Consider the following 25,772-nt stretch of genomic DNA (forward strand, 5'->3'; position numbering starts at 1 on the left):
GGCGAGGTCAGTACAGAGGTGCATCAAAGCAGAGACCGAGAGACTGAAAACCAGCTTATTTCTCAAGGCCTTCAGACTGTTAAATAGCAATCACTAGGCGGCTTCCACCCCGTTACATAACCCTGCACGTTAGAGGCTGCTGCCCCATATACATAGACTTAAAATCACTGGCCACTATAATAATGGAACACTAGTCACTCTAATAATGTCTACATATTTTTGCTTCACTCATCTCATAAGTATATACTGTATTCTATTCTACTGTATTTTAGTCTATGCCACTCAGACATTACTCATCCTAATATTTATATATTCCTTAATTCCATGATTTTACTTTTATGTTGTGTGTATTGTTGTGAATTGTTAGATATTACTACACTCTTGGAGGAAGAAACAGAAGCATTTCAGTACACCTGCAATAACATCTGCTAAACATGTGTATATGACAAATACAATTTGATTTGATTTGATTTAGATTATCACAGCTGGTCGTGGTGGCTGATGAATGAGACATGAGACCTCCCTGCTGCCTCCATGTCCTAGTTAACGCTGAGGCCCAGGGGGCTGAGAACTGACAGAGATAACCCCTCCTCTCCTGATGACAGCATGTCTGGCTCAAAGGCATCCGAGGGACCAGGGGGACACACAGGCGGAGAACACAAGGCCTGGAGATTACCTGGCTAAAACGGTTGCCTACATCCCTGTCACAACACATAGCACTCACAATGTCATGCTGCATGGGGCATTCGAAACAGTGTGGAACTTTATAGCTTGTCACTTACAGAGGCAGAAGCATTAGCAGGAGGTGGTGCTATTCAGAGTTATTGTTATATATTACATATTATAAACCGGGTAGTTTGGGTCCTGGATGCTGATTGCTGATTGCTGATAAGACAAAATACCATGGATATGAGGCAGAAATACTTGTTTACTGTTCTATTTATGTTGGTTACCAGTTTATAATAGTAATAAGGCACCTCAGGGGTTTGACCATATACCACAGTGTTTTGTCATACCCGTGGTATTTTTATTTTATTTTTTTATTTCACCTTTATTTAACCAGGTAGGCAAGTTGAGAACAAGTTCTCATTTACAATTGCGACCTGCCATATGGTATATGGTCTCATATACAACAGCTTTCAGCCAATCAGCATTCAGAGCTCAAACCACCAAGTTCATAATGGCCAATATACCATGACTAAGGAATATGAACAGTCCTTAGCCATGGTATATTGGCCATATACCCCCCCCCCGTGCCTTATTGCTTAAATATACCACGGCTAAGAACTGTTCTTAGGGACGAAACATTAAGATGGCGCCAAAGAGGATGGTTGACGTTTTACATGCTCCTAACCAACTGTGATATTTTGTTTGTTTTTTGCATTGTGTATAACTTTTTTTTAAAACTTATTTTGTACATAAGGCTGCTGCTACTGTCTCTTATGAACGAAAATAACTACCGGACATCAGAACACTTACTACTCACTGCGACCTGGAATAAGTCAGACGAGACGGATATACTGCTTTCCTGGGAACAGGCCCAAATCCCCGTCATTTGCGTGAAGAAAAGGCGGAGGAAAAGGGGGTGCAGTTCGGCTGCCTTCTGAGAATCCAAAGGCGAGCGAGTAAACTCCCACTGCCATCGGTCCTACTGTCTAAAGTGCAATTATTGTAAAATAAAATTTATGACCTACAATTAAGATTATCCTACCAACGGGACATTAAAAACTGTAATACCTTATGTTTCACTGAGTCGTGGCTGAACGACGACACGGATAATGTAGAGCTGACGGGGTCTTTCCATGCACTGGCAGAACAGATAAGCTATGTCTGGTAAGACTAGGGGTGGGGTTGTGTGTCTATTTGTCAATAACAGTTTGTGAGTGATGTCTAATATTAAAGATGTCTCGAGGCATTGCTCGCCTGAGTACCTTATGATAAGATGTAGACCACCCTATCTAACAAGAGAGTTCTCATATATATTATTCGTAGCTGTCTATTTACCTCCACAGACCGTTGCTGGCACTAAGACTGCACTCAACCAACTCTATAAGGCCATAAGCAAACAAGAAAATGCTCATCCAGAAGTGGCGCTTCTAGTGGCCGGGGACTTGAATGCAGGCAAACTTAAATCAGTTTTACCACATTTTTACCAGTATGTCACATGTGCAACCAAAGGAAAAACAATTCTAGACCACCTTTACTCCACACACACAGATGCATACAAAGAACTCCCCCGCCCTCCATTTGGCAAATGTCCACATCACCTACGAACTATCATGGTCCAAACACACCATGACAGTTGTGAAGAGGGCTTGACATAACCTTTGGCAAATATTTGTTATTGTAAAATAAACAAGAAATAAGACAAAAAAACATAAAACTTGAGCGTGCATAATTATTCACCCCTCCAAAGTCAAGACTTTGAAGAGACACCTTTTGCAGAAATTACAGCTGCAAGTCTCTTGGGGTATGTCTCTATTAGCTTGGCAGATCTAGCCACTGGGATTTTTGCCCATTCTTCAAGGCAAAACTGCTCCAGCTCCTTCTGCTGGTGTACAGCAATCTTTAAATCATACCACAGATTCTCAATTGGATTAAGGTCTGGGCTTTAACTAGCTCATTCCAAGACATTTTAATGTTTCCTCTTAAACCACTTGAGTGTTGATTTTGCAGTATGTTTAGGGTCATTGTCCTGTCATTGTCATTGTCTAAAATCTTTGGAAGACTGAAACAGGTTTCCCTCAAGAATTTCCCTGTATTTATTGCCATCCATCATTCCTTCAATTCTGACCAGTTTCTCTGTCCCTGCTAATGAAAAACAACCTCACTGCATAATGCTGCCACCACCTTGCTTCACCATAGGGATAGTGTACTCGGGGTGATGAGAGGTGCTGGGTTTGCACCAGACATAGCATTTTCCAAAAAAGCTCAATTTTAGTCTCATCTGACCAGAGTTTCTTTTTCCATATGTTTGGGGATTCTCCCACATGCCTTTTGGCGAACACCAAACGTGTTTGCATATTGTTTTCTTTAATTAAACAATGGCTTTTTTCTGACCACACTTCCGTAACGCCCAGCTCTGTGTAGTGTACGGCTTAAAGTGGTCCTATGAACATATACGCCAATCTCCGCTGTGGAGCAATGCTGCTCCTTCAAGGTTATTTTTGGTCTCTTTGTTGCCTCTCTGATTAATGCCCTCCTTGCCTGGTCCGTGAGTTTTGGCATGTTTGGCACGTTTGTTGTGATGCCATATTCTCTAAATGTTTTAATAATGGATTTAATCATGCTCCGTGGGAAGTTTCTGATATCTCCACAACTTTGTCCCTGACCTGATTGGAGAGCTCCTTGGTCTTCATGGTGCCGCTTGCTTGGTGGTGCCCCTTGCTTAGTGTTGTTGCAGACTCTGGGGCCTTTCAGGACAGGTGTATATATACTGAGATCATGTGACAGATCATGTGACACTTAGATTGCATACAGGTGGACTTTATTTAACTAATTATGTGACTTCTGAAAGTAGTTGATTGCACCAGATCTTATTTAGGGGCTTCATAGCAAAGGGGGTAAATACATATGCACGCACAACTTTTCAGTTTTTTTATTTCATTTTTTTGAACTAGTTATTTTTTTTCAAAAAATCCATTTAAATTACAGGTTGTAATGCAACAAAATAGTAAAAATGCCAAGGCTGATGAATACTCTTTTACAAGGCACTGTAGCTGTGGTATATTGACCACCTTATTGCTAAACTGGTTAACAACCTGTGGTATACGGTCTGATATACCATGGTTGTCAGCCAATCAGCATTCAGGGCTCAAACCACCCAGCCATTATAAATTCAGTGGTTAAATCCCTGAATGCTGATTGGTGGTGACACTCTTTCATAATTGGCTGAAACAGAAAATAATGTGTTTGTGTGCTGCAAAATAAATAACTTACATTTTTTATATTTTACCACTTCCTCTAAGAGTTGTGTGTATCCTAAACAGGAAGATGCTATGAGGAACATTAATAAATAACATTCACAATATGAATACAAGATCAATATATGTATCATGATTCAGATGTTGGAGCAAAGTTAGGAGATCGGGAATTGTCATTCGTATAATGATGACGATCAGTCCGTTTTTTGGACCTTGTCAATGTAGTATACCTCGTCAATATTCATATGGTCCTTTCTGTGTGTGTGTGTTTGTTTGTGTGTCTGCACGCAATGTCATTGTCAAAACATATAGATGCAATGGTTGTAAAGATGGGGAGAGGTCTCTTCGTAGTAAAGAGATGCTTCTCTTTTTTTACACCACATTCCACAAAGCAAGTCCTGCAGGCTCTAGTTTTATCTTATCTTGACTATTGTCTAGTCATATGATCAAGTGCTGCAAAGAAAGACCAAGTTAAGAAGCTGGCCCAGAACAGAGCCGCACTTCTTGCTCTTCATTGTAGTGAGAGGGCTAATATTACCATGCATGCCAGTCTCTCTTGGCTAAGAGTTGAGATAAGACTGACTATCACTTCTTGTTTTTATAAGAAACATGAATGTGTTGTAAATTCCAAATTGTTTGCATAGTCAACTTACACACAGCACTGACAAACACACTTACCCCACCAGACATGCCACCAGGGGTCTTTTCACAGTCCCCAGGTCCAGAACAAATGCAAGGAAATGTAAAGTCCGTCTTATTTAGCACAAACGAAAAGCAAACCTGATTTCAAAAAACAAATAAAGCACGGCACAACACCTCTCCCCCATGTGACCTACTTGTTGTGTGTATGTACTGACATGTATACTGTATGTAACTGATAGATGCACACACAAACTACATGTTAATGTGTTAAAATGGAAAGTATGTAAATTGTAAAGTCTTTTGTCCGTAATGTCTTTATCCAAGATAAAGCAAAGCAGTGTGACACAAACAACAGCACATGGAATAAACAAATATACAGTCAATAACACAATAGAGAGAAAGTCTATATACAGTGTGTGCAAATGAGGTAAGATAAGGGAGGTAGGCAATAAATAGGCCATAGTGGTGAAAAAAATACAATTTTGCAATTAAACACTGGAGTGATAGATGTGCAAAAGATGAATGTGCAAGTAGAGATACTGGGGTGCAAAGGAGCAAAAAATTAAAATTAAAATATATAACAGTATGGGGATGAGGAACATGGATGGATAATTTACAGATGGGCTATGTACAAGTGCAGTGATCTGTGAGCTGCTCTGACAGCTGGTGCTTAAAGTTAGTGAGGGAGTTATGGGTCTCCAGCTTCAGTGATTTTGCAATTCGTTCCAGTGGTGGGTAGTATATGGGGCTTTGGTGACAAAATGGATGGCACTGTGATAGACTGCATCCAATTTGCTGCGTAGAGTGTTTGGAGGCTATTTTGTAAATGACATCGCCGAAGTCAAGGATGGGCAGGATAGTCAGTTTTACGAGGGGATGTTTGGAAGCATGAGTGAAGGATGTGTTGTTTCGAAATAGGAAGCTGATTCTAGATTTAACTGTGGATTGGAGATGCTTAATGTGAGTCTGGAAGGAGAGTTTACAGTCTAACCAGACACCTAGGTATTTATAGTTGTCCACATAATCTAAGTCATAACAGTCCAGAGTAGTGATGCTGTACGGGCAGGTGGGTGCGGGGCAGCGATCGGTTGAAGAGCATGCACTTGCTTTTACTTGCATTTAAGAGCAGTTGGAGGCCACGGAAGGAGAGTTGTATGGCATTGAAGCTCGTCTGGAGGTTAGTTAACACAGTGTCCATCATTGATGTATACAGAGAAAAGAGTCGTTCCGAGAATTTAACCGTTTGGCACCCCCATAGAGACTTCCAGAGGTCCGGACAACAGGCCCTCCGATTTGACACTGAACTCTGTCTGAAAAATAGTTGGTGAACCAGGCGAGGCAGTCATTTGCGAAACCAAGGCTGTTGAGTCTGCCGATAAGAATGTGGTGATTGACAGAGTCGAAAGCCTTGGCCAGGTCAATGAATACAGCTGCACAGTATTGTCTCTTATCGATGGCGGTTATGATATTGTTTAGGAGCTTGAACGTGGCTGAGGTGCACCCATGACCAGCTCGGAAACCAGGTTGCATAGCGGAGAAAGCATGGTGGGATTTGAAATGGTCGGTGAGCTGTTTGTTAACTTGTCTTTCAAATACCTTAGAAAGGCAGGGTAGGATAGATATAGGTCTGTAGCAGTTTGGGTTTAGAGTGTCTCCCCCTTTGAAGAGGAGGATGACCGCGGCAGCTTTCCAATCTTTGGGGATCTCAGACGATACGAAAGAGAGGTTGAACAGGCTAGTATTAGGGGTTGCAACAATTTGGGCTGATAATTTTAGAAAGAGAGGGCCCAGATTGTCTATACCGGCTGATTTGTAGGGGTCCAGATATTGCAGCTCTTTCAGAACATCAGCTATCTGGATTTGGGTGAAGGAGAAATGAGGTAGGCTTGGGCAAGTTGCTGTGGGGGGTGAAGGGGTGTTGTTCAGGGTAGGGGTAGCCAGGTGGAAAGCATGGCCAGCCATAGAAAAATGCTTGTTGAAATTCTCAATTATTGTGGATTTATCGGTGGTGACAGTGTTTCCTAGCCTCAGTGCAGTGGGCAGCTGGGAGGAGGTGCTCTTATCCTCCATGGACTTTACAGTGTCCCAGAACTTTTTGGAGTTTGTACTGCAGGATGCAAATATCTGTTAGAAAAAGCTAGCCTTTGTTTTCCTAACTGCCTGTGTATATGGGTTCCAAACTTCCCTGAAAAGTTGCATATTGCGGGGGCTATTGGATGCTAATGTCGAACGCCACAGGATGTTTTTGTGCTGGTCAAGGGCAGTCGGGTCTGGAGTGAACCACGGGCTATATCTGTTCCTGGTTTGACAGTGATGAGGGGTGGTCGTTTGACTGCAGACCCATTACGGACACAAGTAATGAGGCAGCGATTGCTGACATCCTGGTTGAAGACAACAGAGGTGTATTTGAAGGGTAGGTTGGTTAGGATGATATCTATGAGGTTGCCTGAGTTTACAGATTTGGGGTTGTACCTGGTAGGTTCATTGAACATTTGTGTGAGATTGAGGGCATCAAGCTGAGATTGTAGGATTGCCGGGGTGTTAAGCATGTCCCAGTTTAGGCATAACAGCACAAGCTCTGAAGATAGATGGGGGGCAATCAATTCACATATGGTGCCCAGGGCACAGCTGGGGGCAGAAGGTGTAGCAAGTGACTTGTTGAGACTTGTTTCTGGAAAGGTGGATTTTTAAAAGTAGAAGCTCAAATTGTTTGAGCACAGACCTGGATAGGAAGACAGAACTCTGCAGGCTATCTCTGTAGTAGATTGTATTGGCAGTTCTATCTTGTCAGAAAATGTTATAGTTCTGGATGGAAATATCAGGGTTTTTGGTGGCCTTCCTAAGAGAGGTTTCAGACACAGCTAGGACATCCGGGTTGGCAGAGTGTGATAAAGCAGTGAATAAAACAAACCTCCATGTCTTAAAATGTTATATTTTAAAGGTATTTTACGTAACATTTCATCATGTTTTTCTTTTCTATTTGGAAGTTTTCTTAATTATATGTATTCATTATTGTCATGTCTAAATGTCCATATATGCCTTGATGATACTCAGAAACCACATCAAAATCTTAATATTTTACATTATTTAAAGAATTTTATAAAGAACAAGCATATAATCCATGCTCATGAGTGGTGCAGTGGTCTAAGGCACTGCATCTTAGTGCAAGAGGTGTCACTACAATCCCTGGTTCAAATCCAGGCTGTATCACATCCAGCTGTGATTGGGATTCCCATAGGGTGGCGCACAATTGGCCCAGCGTTGTCCGGGTTTGGCTGGGGTAGGCCGTCATTTTAAATAAGAATTTGCTCTTAACTAACTGGCCTCGTTAAATAAAGGTAAAAAAAAACAAGGTTCACATATGGGAAAAATCATTGTGGGAATGACAGAGTGTGGTGGAAATGACATTTCATATAAAACAGCTCATGAAAATTACAATTAAACATTTTAATGTGACAGTTGTACATGTTTAATTTTATAGAAGATTTAGAACACACAAAAACACAAAAAAAGAAAAGTTACATGCCTCAAGGTTTTAAGCATCTTTTAGAACAATTTTGGGATCAATGCATTAGGCAGAAATACATGTACAAGGTTGGAAACACTGGTTGACACTGGCTGCAGTCTATTAATTTGAGACAGGTGTGTGCTCACTCAAGATTAGGTTTTGCCCTTAATGATCTCTACTGCTTAACGATAGAGCAAATTTCCTCCCAGATTGCGCCATCAAGCATCATATGCCGTTTTGTCACTGGATGAGCCTCAGGGACAAGCCCAAGCACATTCTCTGGTTGGTACCATACAATGCCCTCTCTCATTGGCCAAAATAATCGGTTGGCTCCCACACGACTCATCGTCTTGACTAGAGTGCAGCTCCTGCATCAACATCTTGTATAATACCACGGTAAGGGTCTTCATCATATTTCACAACACACCACTTTCCAATAAATCCCTCATGTACTGTATGTCTGTAATGGGCTGTAATGCGCTAGGAGATGGCTGTGGTGCTGTGCAGGTTGAAGTGGAAGGTTGTGCTTTGCCTCTGTTTGTTGAATTATCATGGTCTGTGTGACAAAACAATCGCATACAGTTGCAAGAAAAAGTATGTGAACCCTTTGGAATTACCTGGATTTCTGCATAAATTGGTCGTACCATTTTATCTGATCTTCATCTAGGTCACAACAATAGACAAACACAGTCTGCTTAAACTAATAACACACAAACAATTACAAGTTTTCATGTCTTTCCTGAACACACCGTGTAAACATTCACAGTACAGGGTGGAAAACGTATGTGAACCCTTGGATTTAATTACTGGTTGACCCTCCTTTGGCAGCAATAACCTCAACCAAACGTTTTCTTTAGTTGGGGTCAGACCTGCACAACTGTCAGGAGGAATTTTGGAACATTCCTCTTTACAAAACTGTTTCAGTTCAGCAATATTCTTGGGATGTCTGGTGTGTTGTTAATTTACTTCTGTTTTGGGTTGTTGTCCTGTTGCATCGCCCAACTTCTGCTGAGCTTCAATTGGCGGACAGAAAACCTAACATTCTACTGCAAAATGTCTTGGAAACTTGGGAATCCATTCTTCGGTCGATGATAGCAAGCTGTCCAGGCCCTGAGGGAGTAAAGCAGCCCCAATCCATGATGCTACCTCCACCATACTTTAAAGCTGGGATGAGGTTTTGATGCTGGTGTGCTGAGCCTTTTTTTCTCCACACATAGTGTTGTGTGTTCCTTCCAAACAACTCAATTGTAGTTTCATCAGTCCACAGAATATTTTGCCAGTAGTCCACGTGCACTTTTGCAACCTTCAGATGTGCAGTAATGTTCTTCAGTGGTGTCCTCCCATGAACACAAATCTTGTTTCGTGTTTTACACATAGTAGACTCGTCAACAGAGATGTGAGCATGTTCTAGATATTTCTGTAAGTCTTTAGCTGACACTCTAGAACTCTTCTTAACCTAAGAGCATTCTGCGCTGTGCTCTTGCAGTCATCAGGACGGCCATTCCTAGGGAGAGTAGCAACAGTGCTGAACGTTCTCCATTTATAGACACTTTGTGATAGCGTGGACTGATGAACATCAAGGCTTTTAGGTTATATTTGTAACACATTCCAGCTTTATGCAACTCAACAATTCTTAATCTTAGGTCTTCTGAGATCTCTTTTGTTTGAGGCATTGTTCACATCAGGCAATGCTTCTTGTGAATAGCAAACTCAAATTGTGTGAGTGTTTTTTATAGGGCAAGGCAGCTCTAACCAACATCTCCAATCTCGTCTCATTGATTGGACTCAAAGATAGCTGACTCCTGACTCCAATGAGCTTTTGGAGAAGTCATTAGCTTACGGGTTCACATACTTTTTCCAACCTACACTATGAATGTTTAAATGATGTATTCAATATAGACAAGAAAAATACAATAATCGGTGCTTAAACTTAACTAACTAAACTAATAATTAGTTTAAGCACCGACAGAGATGGCCGCCTCGCAGTATTTTTTTTATTTTATGTATTATTCTTACATTGTTACCCTAGGAAATCTTAAGTTTCAATACATACAACCGGGAGGAACTATTGGATATAAAAGCAACGTCAACAAACATTATGATCAGGAATACTAAAACAAAAACAATACACAACAAAAAAACTGTCCTGAACGGTGCAACAAAACACAGAACAGAAAATAACTTCCCACAACCCATAGTGGGAAAACAGGCTGCCTAAGTATGATTCTCAATCAGGGACAACAATTGACAGCTGCCTCTGATTGAGAACCATACTGGGCCAACCTCAAAAACAAACATGGACTGCCCACCCAACTCACGCCCTGACTATACTAAAACAAAGAGATAATAACAGAACTAAGGTCAGAACGTGACAGTACCTCCCCCCCACCCCAAAGGTGCGGACTCCGGCCGCAAAACCTGAACCTATAGGGGAGGGTCTGGGTGGGTGTCTGTCCGCGGTGGTGCCCATGCTCAGGTCTGTGCAAGGCTGGTCCGACCAATCTGATTCCAAGCTTCAAGAATGCTTCGATCACGTGGACTGGGAAATGTTCCACATAGCGTCATACAACAACATTGATGAATACGCTGATTCGGTGAGCGAGTTTATTAGCAGGTGCATCGGTGATGTTGTAGCCACAGCAACTATTAAACTTTTCCCAACCAGAAACCGTGGATTGATGTGCAAAACTGAAAGCGCGAACCACAGCTTTTAATCAGAGAATGGCGACCTGTAACATGACCAATTACAAACAGTGTAGCTATTCCATTCGCAAGACAATCAAACAAGCTAAGCGTCCGTATAGAGACAAAGTAGAGTCGCAATTCAATGGCTCAAACACGAGAGGTATGTGGCAGGGTCTACAGTCAATCACAGACTACAAAAAGAAAACCAGCTCTGTCGAGGACCACGATGTCCTGCTCCCAGACAAACTAAACAACTTCTTTGATGTCAATACAGTGCCAATGACACTGCCTGCTACCAAAACCTGCGGGCTCTCCTTCACCGCAGCTAACGTGAGTAAAGCATTTAATCATGTTAACCCTCGCAAGGCCGCCGGCCCAGACGGCATCCCTATCCGCGTCATCAGAGCATGCGCAGTCCAACTGGCTGGTGTGTTTACGAACATCTTCAATCAATCCCTATCCCAGTCTGCTGTTCCAACATAATTCAAGAGGGCCTGAGCTAACTGAGCTAACTGAGGTAAATGACAATCGCGCCCCGTAGCACTCACCTCCGTCATCATGAAGTGCGTTGAGAGACTAGTCAAGGATCATATCACCTACATCCTACCTGACACCCTAGACCCACTCCAATTTGCTTACCGCCCAAATAGGTCCACAGACGACGCAATCACAATCACACTGCACACTGCCCTAACCCACCTGGACAAGAGGAATTCCTATGTAAAAATGCTGTTCATCGACAACAGCTCAGCATTTAACACCATATTACCCTCCAAACTCGTCATTAAGCTCGAGACCCTGGTTCTCGACCCCGCCCTGTGCAACTGGGTCCTGGACTTCCTGACGTGCCGCCCCCAGGTGGTGAGGGTAGGAAACAGCATCTCCACCTCGCTGATCCCCAACAGTGGGGCCCCACAAGGGTGCATTCTCAGCCCTCTCCTGTACTCCCTGTTCACCCATGACTGCGTGGCAATGCACGCCTCCAACTCAATCATCAAGTTTGCAGACGACACTACAGTGGTAGGCTTGATTACCAACAACGACAAGACGGTCTACAGGGAGTAGGTGAGGGCCCTCGGAGTGTGATGTCAGGAAAATAACCTCACACTCAACGTAAACAAAACAAAGGAGATGATCGTGGACTTCAGGAAACAGCAGAGGGAGCAACCCCCTATCCACATCGACGGGACAGTGGAGTGGAGAAGGTCGAAAGTTTTATGTTCCTCGGCGTACACATCACGGACCACCTGAAATGGTCCACCCACACAGACAGCGTGGTGAAGAAGGTGCAGCACTGCCTCTTCAACCTTAGGAGGCTGAAGAAATTTGGCTTGTCACCAAAAACACTCACAAACCTTTACAGATGCACAATTGAGAGCATCCTGTCGGGCTGTATCACCGCCTGGTATGGCAACTGCTCCGCTCACAACCGTAAGGCTCTCCAGAGGGTAGTGATGTCTGCACAACGCATCACCGGGGGAAAACTACCTGCTCTCCAGGACACCTACATCACCCCATGGCGCACGAAGGCCAAAATGATCATCAAGGACAACAACCACCCGAGCCACTGCCTGTTCACCCCGCTATCATCCAGAAGGCGAGGTCAGCACAGGTGCATCAATGCTGGGACCGAGAGACTGAAAAACAGCTTTTATCTCAAGGCCATCAGACTGTTTAACAGCCATCACTAACATTGAGTGTCTGCTGCCAACATACTGACTCAATCTTTAGCCACTTTAATAATTTAAAATGGGATTTAATAAATGTATCACTAGTCCCTTTAAACTATGCCACTTTATATAATGTTTACATACCCCACACTACTCATCTCAAATGTATATACGTACTCAATACCATCTACTGCATCTTGCCTATGCCGTTCGGCCATCGCTCATCCATATATATTTTTATGTACATATTCTTATTCATTCCTTTACACTTGTGTGTATAAGATAGTTGTTGTGAAATTGTTAGATTATTTGTTAGATATTACTGCATGGTCGGAACTAGAAGCACAAGCATTTCACTACACTCGCATTCAAATCTGCTAACCATGTTTATGTGACAAATACAATTTCATTTCATTTGTCTATTGTTGTGACTTAGATGACAATTAGATCAAATTTGATAACCAATTTATGCAGAAATCCAGCTAATTCCAAAGGGTTCACATACTTTTTCTTGCCACTCTAGATCTGGAGTAATTTTAGTGGAAGTAGGTCATTATTCAGTAGCTTTAAGTGTGGTGGTTTATTCATTGACAGGTATGACTTCATAACCACTCTTTTCTGGATAGTTACTCCTTTTTTCCCCTTTTTTTCTCACTGGGAAAGTTGTGAGATGCGTTTCATTTAACCACTTTCTGTTCTCTTAAGGTATTTTTCTTTTTGTTTCTTAAGATACTCCTGGTATCTTATAGGATCTTGCTTGATTTTGTTTATATACCGTATGTCCTTGTCCTCTCCTTGGTTGATTTAGGGGCATCTTATAGAAAAATGTAAAATAAATAATTAAAGTCAGCAATATCCATAGAACGTCACATAAATAGACATCTAAATCCCTCAATCATCCTAAAACAATACAAAATGTAATGGTCTTTTTCGCAAATAAGTGTTCAATTTCAAATTAACCATTATCCTTTATGTAATTTTTGCGTCTTTTCATGTCTTAAGGTAAGTAAAAATGTATGAACTAATACATTCTGTCCTAACCATCAGAGTTCAATATGTGTATTTGGTCATAAATAGCAGGATTTATAGCATGCTAACTACAGTTGAAAAGCTAGCATACAGTGTGTCCTAAATACACATAATTAAAAGATCATTAAAAAAAATCTAACATAATTTGATGAAATTATAGCCTCTTTGGTAATGATGTACCATAAAAAAATATTATCTTCTGAAGTTATATAAACTTTTTTTCCCCAATAATTTCCCAACATCAAAATTGTAATCTCCCTCCATGACATCCATGTGCCCCACTGTCACTATTTATATCCATGGTAACCAAGCACACAAACTATTGAAAAAACATTATTATCATGTAATTTGCTCGTCGTGGTGGTAATGACACAATACTTAGAGACGACTGTACTTTGTGTAACAAAAAGTATTGTATATAGTTTCTATGTATTTGACTCTTTTTAAATAGGTGCATTAAATATTTTCTAATTATCAAGACTATTGGAAGTGTAATAAATAGCTGCAGAATGTCCGAAGTCTGGGTGTGAGACTTGACAAAAACAGTGCAAAACAGTGAAATCAGACATGAAATACGTTAGAAGTTAAAATGTTAAGGTCATTTTAGTCTTTATTTAACGTTTATGAATGAAAATGAATCTAAATTAAAATTTGATCTTAAAAATCTAACCCCGAGACACAAAAAAGACTGTTTGCAAAATCACCCTTAATTATGATTTTCTTGCAGCTTCACTTGCAGTTACAGGAATAAGAGTCTAGATACACACAAGACCGTAACTCCTAGCAACAACAAAACATCTACATGTCATTCAAAACATCACATGAAACATGGCCACTGCATGTTTCTTTGTCATGCCTCGCAGCCAGGTCTGTTTGTGCTTTAGTCAACTTCTCTATCATTTATAGCCATGCTAAACATTCCAAAATAATGAAAAAGATAAACACAATTTCTATTTGATTAAAGTTGATAAAGTAATTTAATACAATAATATAATACAATGGGTTCTATATGTGGAAACCAGACTTCACATTATTGCCTCCTCTGTCCTTCTTTACTCCACTCCTTGCCTTGAAAGTGCATTGGAGTATGAGGAGGGGAATCTTCCCTCCTCTGCCCCAATGTGCTTTGAGAGGGAGGTGAGGAATGGAGGAAACAAGGGTAGAATCTCAATTGCATTTCCTTCATTCCTAACTTCCACAAAACCCATTGGATAAGAACGTGAGAAGGGAGGGACCTCTGACCTTCTCATCCAATGGGTTTTGAGAAGGAGACAAGGAGAGATGATGCAACTAATCAAGGAAATGTAATTGAGATTCTCCAAGGGCAGAGGAAGCTAGTATTTGACAGCTATTAACATTTTTTGACAGTGCCAGACTGACTGACTGAGCTACCATAATACCCATGGCCTGTCCAGAAACAACCCCTAGCCCCTACTGCCCAGAGTCTAGACACTTCTGGAAATCTGAGAGGGATTGATGGGTGGTGACATGGTGAGCGCTCCACCTTAACCTCTGATAGGCTTGATGGAATTTTGGTGGTATTGCTTACGCCTGTCCAATTCTCTCAGATCTCCACAAGTGTCTAGGGGTTGTTTCTAGACAGGACCCCACAACCCTTCAAGTGTGTGGAGGACCTACAGCATGACACTCGAGGCAGTGGTTGGATGTTTAATTCCATTGCTATACACACATATATTTGCACAGATGTAAGCTGGACACAGCCACAGCGAAATAGATACTGTTGTTTTGGCTGTATCGCATAATTTAATAAGATTACCAATGGTTTTCTAGGTAGCTAGGATATATTAGTCAGCTAAGCATTTAGAGTAATAACAGATGATTAAGTCAATACACACTAAATAGTATGCAGAAATCTTACATTATCTTGCCACTATGGCACGGTATGGGCAGAAATGAATCAATTAATGAATAGATAATAGATTAATAGAATGGCGTTAGAATGATAATGACCAACTTTGAAAGGACAGGAAGTGTTGGCTGTGCACTTGACCAGGCATTCCACATTTACCCACACCCACATTTGAACATTTAAATATTAAGTTGTTTTTTGGCTTTATATGCAAAAACTTGGAAAATAAACGATCAAAACGTACACGGACTGTAATTTTACCTTAAGAATCTTGATTTAATGTTGTCCATAAAGTAGGCTAATTATACACGGTAACAACATACACACCAAAATGTTCTGTCAGTCCTGGAGATCAGTACTGGAGATTAATTTCTGCACTTTGGCTGTTAAATCGTTTGCAGTATCACACAAGGTCTTTATCACTCGACTGTCATTCATAAAATTCTTTAGTGAATCAGCTTATGTTGTGCGATAATATCCCCACATACTGTAACTAAACAGCTATCAAACACGCATAAACAACTATTATGCGTAATTATTGAAGAACCCTGTTAATGACAGTATCGATTTTTGTTTTATTAATCATATGACAATTAATCTTTCTTTTGAAAGTATTGGATTTTGCAATTACATACATTATTTTGGTTATGTGTGCCCATGAAAACTCTTTTCACACCGTAACATAGGGAGATATGAAACGTTAAGAGTTTACAGTACACTTCCGAGATCTCCATACAAAAAAATCTAATCAAATCAAATTTTATTTGTCACATACACATTAATGCGAGCGTAGCGAAATGCTTGTGCTTCTAGTTCCAACCATGCAGTAATATCTAACAAATAATCTAACAATTTCACAACAACTACCTTATACACACAAGTGTAAAGGAATGAATAAGAATATGAAACATAAAAATATATATGGATGAGCGATGGCCGAACGGCATAGGCAAGAAGCAGTAGATGGTATAGAGTACAGTATATACATATGAGATGAGTAATGTAGGGTATGTAAACATTATATAAAGTGGCATTGTTTAAAGGGGCTAGTGATACATTCATTACATCAATTTTTCCATTATTAAAGTGGCTGGAGTTGAGTCAGTATGTTGGCAGGAGCCACTCAATGTTAGTGATGGCTGTTGAACAGTCTGATGGCATTGAGATAGAAGCTGTTTTTCAGTCTCTCGGTCCCTGCTTTGATGCACCTGTACTGACCTCGCCTTCTGGATCATAGTGGGGTGAACAGGCAGTGGCTCGGGTGGTTGTTGTCCTTGATGATCTTTTTGGCCTTCCTGTGACATCGGGTGGTGTAGGTGTCCTGGAGGGCAGGTAGATTGCCACCGGTGATTTGTTGTGCAGACTTCACTACCCTCTGGAGAGCCTTACGGTTATGGGCAGAGCAGTTGCCTTACCAGGCGGTGATACAGCCTGACAGGATACTCTCGATTGTGCATCTGTAAAAGTTTGTGAGTGTTTTTGGTGACAAGTCAAATTTCTTCAGCCTCCTGAGGTTGAAAAGGCACTGCTGCGCCTTCTTCACCACGCTGTCTGTGTGGGTGGACCAATTCAGTTTGTCGTTGACGTGTACGCAGAGGAACTTAAAACCTTCCGCCCTCTCAAACTACTGTCCTGTCGATGTGGATAGGGGGGTGCTCCCTGTGCTATTTCCTGAAGTCCGAGATCATCTCCTTTGTTTTGTTTACGTTGAGTGTGAGGTTATTTTCCTGACACCACACTCCGTGAGTCCTCACCTCCCCCCTGTAGGCCGTCTCATTGTTGTTGGTAAACAAGCCTACCACTGTAGTGTCGTCTGCAAACTTGGTGATCGAGTTGGAGGCGTGCATGGCCACGCAGTCATGGGTGAACAGGGAGTACAGGAGAGGGCTGAGAACACATCCTTGTGAGGCCCCAATGTTGAGGATCAGCGGGGTGGAGATGTCGTTACCTACCCTCACCACCTGGGGGCGGCCCGTCAGGAAGTCCAGGACCCAGATGCACAGGACAGGGTCGAGACCCAGGGTCTCGAGCTTAATGACGAGTTTGGAGGGTACTATGGTGTAAAATGTTGAGCTGTATTCGATGAACAGCATTCTTATATAGGTATTCATCTTGTCCAGATGGGTTAAGGCAGTGTGCAGTGTGATTGTGATTGCGTCGTCTGCGGACCTATTGGGGCGGTAAGCAAATTGGAGTGGGTCTAGGGTGTCAGGTAGGATGGAGGTGATATGGTCCATGACTAGTCTCTCATGATGTCGGAAGTGAGTGCTACACAGCGATAGTCATTTAGCTCAGTTACCTTAGCTTTCTTGGGAACAGGAACAATAGTGGCCCTCTTGAAGCATGTGGGAACAGCAGACTGTGATAAGGCTTGATTGAATATGTCCATAAACACACCAGCCAGCTGGTCTGCGCATGCTCTGAGAATGCGGCTTGGGATGCCGTCTGGGCCGGCAGCCTTAAGAGGGTTAACACGTTTAAATGTTTTACTCACTTTGGCTGCAGTGAAGGAGAGCCCGCAGGTTTTGGTAGCGGGCCGTGTCAGTGGCACTGTATTGTCCTCAAAGTGAGCAAAGAAGTTGTTTAGTTTGTCCGGGAGCAAGACATCGTGGCCCGCGACAGTGGCTGGTTTTTATTGTGTTGTCCGTGATTGACTGTAGACCCTGCCACATACCTCTCGTGTCTGAGCAGTTGAATTGCGACTCTACTTTGTCTCTATACTGATGCTTAGCTTGTTTGATTGCCTTGCAGAGGGAATAGCTACACTGTTTGTATTAGGTCATGTTTCCAGTCACCTTGCCCTGATTAAAAACAGTGGTTCACGCTTTCAGTTTTGCACGAATGCTGCCATCAATCCACGGTTTCTGGTTGGGGAATGTTTTAATAGACGATGTGGGTATAACATCACCGATGCACTTGCTAATAAACTCGCTCACCGAATCAGCATATTCATCAATGTTGTTGTTCAACGCTATGCGGAACATATCCCATTCCACATGATGCAAGCAATCTTGAAGCGTGGAATCCGATTGGTCGGACCAGCGCTGAACAGAGCTGAGCACGGGTGCTTCCTGTTTTAGTTTCTGTCTATAGGCTGGGAGCAACAAAATGGAGTCATGGTCAGCTTTTCCGAAAGGAGGGCGGGGGAGGGCCATATGAGTCACGGAATTTAGAATAACAATGATCCAGGGATTTGCCATCCTGGGTCTCACAATCGATATGCTGATAAAATTTGGGAGCATTGTTTTCAGATTAGCCTTGTTAAAATCCCAAGCTACAATAAATGCAGCCTTAGGATATGTGGTTTCCCGTTTACATAGAGTCAAATGAAGTTCGTTCATGGCCTTCGATGTATCTGCTTGGGGGGGAATATACACGACTGTGATTATGACTGTGATCAAAGAAAATTGTCTTGGTAGATAATGAGGTCGGCATTTGATTGTGAGGAAGTCAGGCGAACAAAAGGACTTGAGTTCCTGTATGTTATGATCACACCACGTCTCGTTAATCATAAGGCATACACCCCCGCCCTTCTTCTTAACAGAATGAGGCTTGTTTCCGTCGACGCGATGTGTGAAGAAACCAGGTGGCTGTACCGACTCCGATAGCGTGTCTCGAGTGAGTCATGTTTCCGTGAAACAAAGAACGTTACAGTCTCTGATGTCTCTCTGGAAGGCAACCCTTTCGTCTACCTTGTTGTCAAGAGACTGGACATTGGCGAGTAGTATGCTTGGGAGCGGTGGGCATGTGCCCGTCTACGGAGCCTGACCAGAAGACCGCTCCGTCTGCCCCTTATGCGGCGCCGTTGTTTTGGGTCGCCGTCTGGGATCCGATCCATTGTCCTGGGTGATGGGCCAAACAGAGGATCCGCTTCGGGAAAGTCGTATTCCTGGTCGTAATGTTGGTGAATTGACGTTGCTCTTTTATCCAATAGTTCCTCCCGACTGTATGTAATAAAACCTAAGATTTCCTGGGGTAACAATGTAAGATATAACACATAAAACAACAAAATACTGCATCGGATCGCAAAGCAAGGCGGCCATCTCTGTCGGCACCGGATGTTACAAGAAAAGAGTCCGACAGCAATATCCAGGAATTTCACAGGACCAAGGTCAATGTGTAATTTACAGTTGAACCCGGACGTTTACATACACCTTAGCCAAATACATTCAAACTCAGTTTTTCACAACTCTTGACATTTAATCCTTGTAAAAAAATCCCGGTTTTAGGTCAGTTATGATCACCATTTTATTTTAAGAATGTGAAATAATAGTAGAGAGAATAATTTATTTCAGCTTTAATTTCTTTCATCACATTCCCAGTGGGTCAGAAGTTAACTCAATTAGTATTTGGTAGCATTGCCTTTACATTGTTTAGCTTGGATCAAACGTTTTGGGAAGCCTTCCATAAGCTTCCCACAATAAGTTGGGTGAATTTTGGCCCATTCCTCCTGACAGAGCTGGGGTAACCGAGTCAGGTTTGTAAGCCTCTTTGCTCACACACACTTTTTCAGTTCTGCCCACAAATTTTCTATAGGCTTGAAGTCAGGGCTTTGTGATGGCCACTCCGATACCTTAACATTGTTGTCCTTTAGCTATTTTGCCACAACTTTGGAAGTATGTTTGGGGTCATTGTCCATTTGGAAGACCCATTTGCGACCAAGCTTTAACTTCCTGACTGATTTCTTGAGATGGATAGGGGCCAGTATTCGGAAGTTTGGATGAATGAGGTGCCCAATGTAAGCTGCCTGTTACTCAGGCCTAGAAGCTAGGATATGCCAATTGGGATGATTGGATAGAAAACACTCCACAGTTTCCAAAACTGTTGAAATAATGTCTGTGAGTATAACAGAACTGATATAGCAGGCGAAAACCTGAGGCAAAAACCTGAGGCGAATCCATCCGGGATTTTTTTGGGGGGGACTCACCACTCATTATAATGGCTGTCTATGGAATATAAAAGGAATACCTCCCAGATTGCAGTTCCTAGGGCTTCAAGTAGATGTCAACAGTCTTTAAAAAGAGTTTCAGGCTTGTTTTTTGAAAAATTTGCTAGAATTTGTAGTTTTTCTAAGTGGCTCCCATTTTGGCTGTAGTGTTTGTAGCGTGCTCCAGTGAGAGCGCACACTTCGTTATTAATCTCCGGTAATGAACATACTATTCTCCGTCTTAAATTGTATCATTTATTTACATATTAGGGTACCTGAGGATTGATTAGAAATGTTGTTTGGGATTCATTTTCTATGCATTTTGAATGAGGGAAACCGGTGGATTACTGAATGAAGCGCGCCAACTAAACATACTTTTTTGGGATATAAAGAAGGACTTTATTGAACAAAACTACCATTTGTGATGTAGCTGGGATCCTTTAGATTGCAAACAGAGGAAGATCTTCAAAGGTAAGTGATTAATTTTATCGCTATTTCTGACTTTCTGCTTGGTTGGAAAATGTTTTCAAGGCTTATGTACGCGGGGCGCTGTCCTCAGATCATCGCATTGTATGCTTTCGCCATAAAGCCTTTTTCAAATCTGACAAAGTGTCTGGATTAACAAGAAGTTAAGCTTTTAACCAGTGTATAACACTTGTATTTTCATGAATGTTTAATATTACAAATGTTGTATTTTGAATTTCATGCTCTGCAATTTCAACGGATGTTGTCGAGGCCGGGCGCTAGCGGTATGCCTTTCCCAAAGTTAAGCCATTTTGCCACAACTTTGGAAGTATGCTTGGGGTCATTGTCCATTTGGAAGACCCATTTGCGACCAAGCTTGAGATGTTGCTTCAATATATTCACATCATTTTCCTGCCTCATCCCACCATCTATTTTGTGAAGTGCACCAGTCCCTCCTGCAGCAAAGCACTGCCACAACATGATGCTGGAGGTTGCAAGCCTCCCCCTTTTTCCTCCAAACATAACGATGGTCATTATGGCCAAAGTGTTCTATTTCTGTTTCATCAGACCAGAGGACATTTCTCCAACAAGTACGATCTTTGTCTCCATGTGCAGCTGGAAACAGTAGTCCGGCTTTGTTATTGCAGTTTTGGAGCAGTGAACCACTTCCTTGTTGAGCGGCCTTTCAGGTTATGTCGATATAAACTTATTTTACTGTGGTTATAGATACTTTTGTACCTGTTTCCTCCAGCATCTTCACAGGATCCTTTGCTGTTGTTCTGGGATTGATTTGCACTTTTCGCACCAAAGTACGATCATCTCTAGGAGAGAGCTCCTTCCTGAGCGGTATGACGGCTGCGTGGTCCCATGATGTTTATACTTGCATACTATTGTTTGTACAGATGAACGTGGTACCTTCAGGTGTTTGGAAATTGCTCCCAAGGATGAACCAGACGTGTGGAGGTCTACAATTATTTTTCTGAGGTCTTGGCTGATTTCTTTTAAATTTTTCCATGATGTCAAGCAAAGAGGCACTGAGTTTGAAGGTAGGCCTTGAAATACATCCACATGTACACCTCCAATTGACCCAAATGATGTCAATTTGCCTATCAGAAGCTTCTCAAGCCATGACATAATTTTATGGAATTTTCCAAGCTGTTTAAAGGCACAGTCAACTTAGTGTATGTAAACTTCTGACCCACTGGACTTGTGATACAGTGAATTCTAGCTGAACAATTGTTGGAAAAATGACTTGTGTCATGCACAAAGTAGATGTCCTAACCGACTTGCCATAACTATATTTTTTTAACAAGAACTTTGTGGAGTTTATGAAAAACTAGTTTTAATGACTCCGACCTAAGTGTATGTAAACTTCCGACGTCAACTGTATTTGTTAAATGCTTTGTATATGATATAACAACAAACTGTAACATAAATGCAAGGAAAGCAAGTTAGTGTTTTGTCTCAAATTTGTGAAGACTCCAAGCATGAGAATGGGTTTAAACATACTGTAGGTTTTGATTCAACTCATGAATTACATTGAATGTATCTATTTTCCCCCTTTATACTGTATCTTAATGTACTCACAATAAAAAAGGCAAATTATTATTAATGTCTTTGTAATAGCTCCAAACAGAGAAAAATATATGCTCACTGGTACCCTAGTTAATTAGAAAGACCCATGTGTCTGTTTGAGCATACATTTGTGCATTTGTGTGTGTGTGTGTGTGTGTGTGTGTGTGTGTGTGTGTGTGTGTGTGTGTGTGTGTGTGTGTGTGTGTGTGTGTGTGTGTACTGTGGTAGGTGGTTAGGTCAACTTAAAAGTGTACTCTGGAAGCACATAAACGCTAATAAAAAGACATCAAGGTACATTAGAAACATGCTTTTTTCCCATTAGCAGTGGGACATCAGAGGACTTATGGTCCTTCTCAGCAAATCAGCCTAAATCAATGCAAAGGTGCCCTGATGGTCTAAGGCATGGCACAGAGCACAGTGTTTGGTATTCACAAAGTGCTTGGCATTTATTGATGTTAAAGCCCTTTCGGAAGACCATTTACGCAATGTCAGGTCAACAAAGAAACAGGTAAAAAAACAGCTTTGGCTTCCGAAGTGCTGTGAATGCAATAATTAATAATTATTTGGTAATAATGTATAAAACCCCTCAGATAGAAACAAAGTGGCATGGTGTGAGAGCTTTTATACTGTTTATGAGTCTAAATATGGAAGAAGTCAGAGTGAAAGTGTTATTGGTTTTAATCCATGTCTATCCGTACATTGGCATCTAATGCAACTGCGATGGAGCAAACTGAATAAATGTGATGCATAAATATAATAATGCACTATTGATCTCACCTCATTGGCATAAACCCAATGGCTGTCCTTGGATGCCAGGTTGGTTTCCACAGCCTGCATAGAGATAGAAAGAGGGGGGAAGGAGAGAAGAAGGAAATTAGTATAAAGAAAATAGAGATTTAATGTATTTCCCAAAATAATCCTATAACAACATAAGAGTAGGGAGTCCAAACTCAAGTACACAGGCTTGAATAGGCCACCATAGCCGTGGGAAGTAGGGGTGCTGAGGGTTCTGCAGTACCCCTTGAAAAATCTGAATTGCTATGTGGTTCATCATGGTTATTCATAATAAGTAAGTGCTCCTGTCACGTCCTGACCTTAGTTCCTTTTTTATGTCTCTATTTGGTTTGGTCAGGGCACGAGTTGGGGTGGGCATTCTATGTGTTTTTTCTATGTTTTCTATTTCTATGTGTTTGGCCTGGTATGGTTCCCAATCAGAGGCAGCTGTCAATCGTTGTCTCTGATTGAGAACCATACTTAGGTAGCCTTTTCCCACCTGTGTTTTGTGGGTAATTATTTTTCCGTGTGTGTTTGTGTGCACCTCGGTTGCGTCACGGTCTTTGCTGTTTACCTGTTTGTTTTTTGGTTATTTCGGTTTCACTTTCATTAAAAGATGTGGAACTACATGCACGCTGCACCTTGGTTGATTTATGACAGGGAGTTTGAGGATAGCGAGCGTCACAGCTCCATCTTAATGGCTAAGAAAGGCACAGTATAGCTCTTTCACATATCACATGACTATTCACGCATGACATTTGTCATGGTTACCATATCTATGTTTGTCCTCATCTGTAAATGGTTGTCATTACCTTCCAAATGATCCCTTTGGCCATACTGAAATTTAGATTGATAGCCCCATGTCATCCTTACATACAGTATAACTTAAAAGCCTTCACCATTTTACCTAACAACAGCATGCTCATCAATAATAGCACCCAGCGCAGCCTGAAAGCTGCAGATCGATCTTCTAACCATGGAAGAGTCATGATTTTGATTTTAATGCAGCGCATTTCCAGCTTGGTCTCATTGAATATTGCAGAGGCTCCTGAACACAAGAGTAATATTTACCTCCACAGTTGAATGCTCCATTACTTACTCACTCTGAAATTATAGGGGCCATATGCCATCCAACCACACTTGCATTCAAAGAGATAGCCCGTCGCTATCGTTAGAAACACAGAAATATAGGAAATAGTTTCTCATGACAGATTTATTCAGCAATGTAAAAACAATGAGCATTGTGTCACTAGATCATATCCTGGGGCTGAGAGCTGGAGACAAATAATGTCCCACCAAGATGTAGGCAACAGGGTCTATAGTAGTGGGTACTGCAATGAAAATAGGGTGTTGTAGCCAAGGAGAAAGGGCAGGGGAGCTCCATTGCACTGGAGGTATCAGGTAGCTTATTAGCAGGTGAAAGCACGGGTGTTTCCGGGCTTGTTGGTTGTTAGATAAGCATCGACCTTAGTTGTTCCAGGAATTTGACGTCATCAAGTCAAATGGATAATGAGGTTCAGGAACCATTTTTAGACGAATTGTCTGTGTGAGAGTGACTGCTGTTTGTCTGTAGTACTTCAACTATGTGATTTGTCTAAACTGTAAGTTTGATTAGGTTACAAGTATTATCACATTATTGGCAATGACATCAACTCGTGTCCTACAGAACACGTCTCATCAACACCTCTTGCCAGACATTCAGTTAAAAAAAATTTTTTTATTGTTCACTTGAAAATATGATTTTAGGCTAGAAATCAGACTCAGCAGCAGCAACATCAGATAGCTATTATATGCTATAATGTTAATGTAACTGAATCTCACAATTAGATCTAGTAAGATCTAGAATCAGAGAAGTGAGGCACACTGAGGCATGTCTCTAGAGTTAGTCAACACAGATAATTATATAATATAGATATTTATGACTTTTGAAATGGAGTTACTGGTAGGGGGATTTGAGGTCTCAACAAAGCTAACATTTATTGATGGATATGTTCAGAGTTGGATGGGTACTTCCATATGCCCATGGGCTATTCAATATCAATTTGAGATATTTATGCAGTAATGCACTGAGATTAATTCCTGAAGGATTTACAGTGATGCTACTACATTATACATGAAGCTTCTTGGCATTGAATATGAGGTTAAGGAATCATCAATTGTGTCTATATTCACAATGTAATGGCTGCCAATTCTAATATTTTGACACTAACTGGTCTTTTGACCAATCAGATCAGATATTTTGCCAATAATTAGCCTGCCTATGTAGCCAATGTACTGTACATTCTAAACATTTATCTGCGTCTTGTGGATCCCTTGTTTGAGTATTAAAACAAAGACCTACACGCTCATTTGTCTCATCTTTAAAACATAATCACTCAGGCTCTCTCTATTTAAGGTTTTTGGTCATGATGTGCAAAAATTAATTATGCCTTCAAATTAAAGTTAATCTCTGCATCCCATGGTTGAGATGAGACTTGATTAAACAAAACACTCGCTTTTAATTTAGTGTCAGAGCAGATGCATTTTCAGCAGCAATGTTTCGGTCCTTAGGGCCTAGTTTTCTAAAAGTTAACCCTCCTGGTGTTCTATTCATTCCATTTCTATGCATTTAATACTATGCAATTGCCGAAATCTGGATAGATAACTTTAGAAAAACTGGGCACTGAGCATCTCAAGCTGCATGTCAAGAGCAGTGAGAATGTTT

At 41.4% G+C, this 25,772-nt stretch overlaps 1 protein-coding gene across 2 annotated transcripts in view; it reads right to left on the bottom strand.

Annotated features, from left to right (window-relative positions):
- Positions 1-25,772, bottom strand: part of LOC109899747 (glutamate receptor ionotropic, delta-1) — a 472,062-nt gene that overhangs the window by 113,891 nt on the left and 332,399 nt on the right. For both annotated transcript variants that reach the window (XM_031835660.1, XM_031835661.1), the window contains exon 5: positions 23,072-23,125. In XM_031835660.1, the coding sequence (XP_031691520.1) occupies positions 23,072-23,125 (54 nt within the window). The remainder of the gene's footprint in view (positions 1-23,071; positions 23,126-25,772) is intronic.

The sequence above is a fragment of the Oncorhynchus kisutch genome, linkage group LG11 (assembly GCF_002021735.2).
Source record: "Oncorhynchus kisutch isolate 150728-3 linkage group LG11, Okis_V2, whole genome shotgun sequence".
Taxonomy (NCBI): Eukaryota; Metazoa; Chordata; class Actinopteri; order Salmoniformes; family Salmonidae; genus Oncorhynchus; species Oncorhynchus kisutch.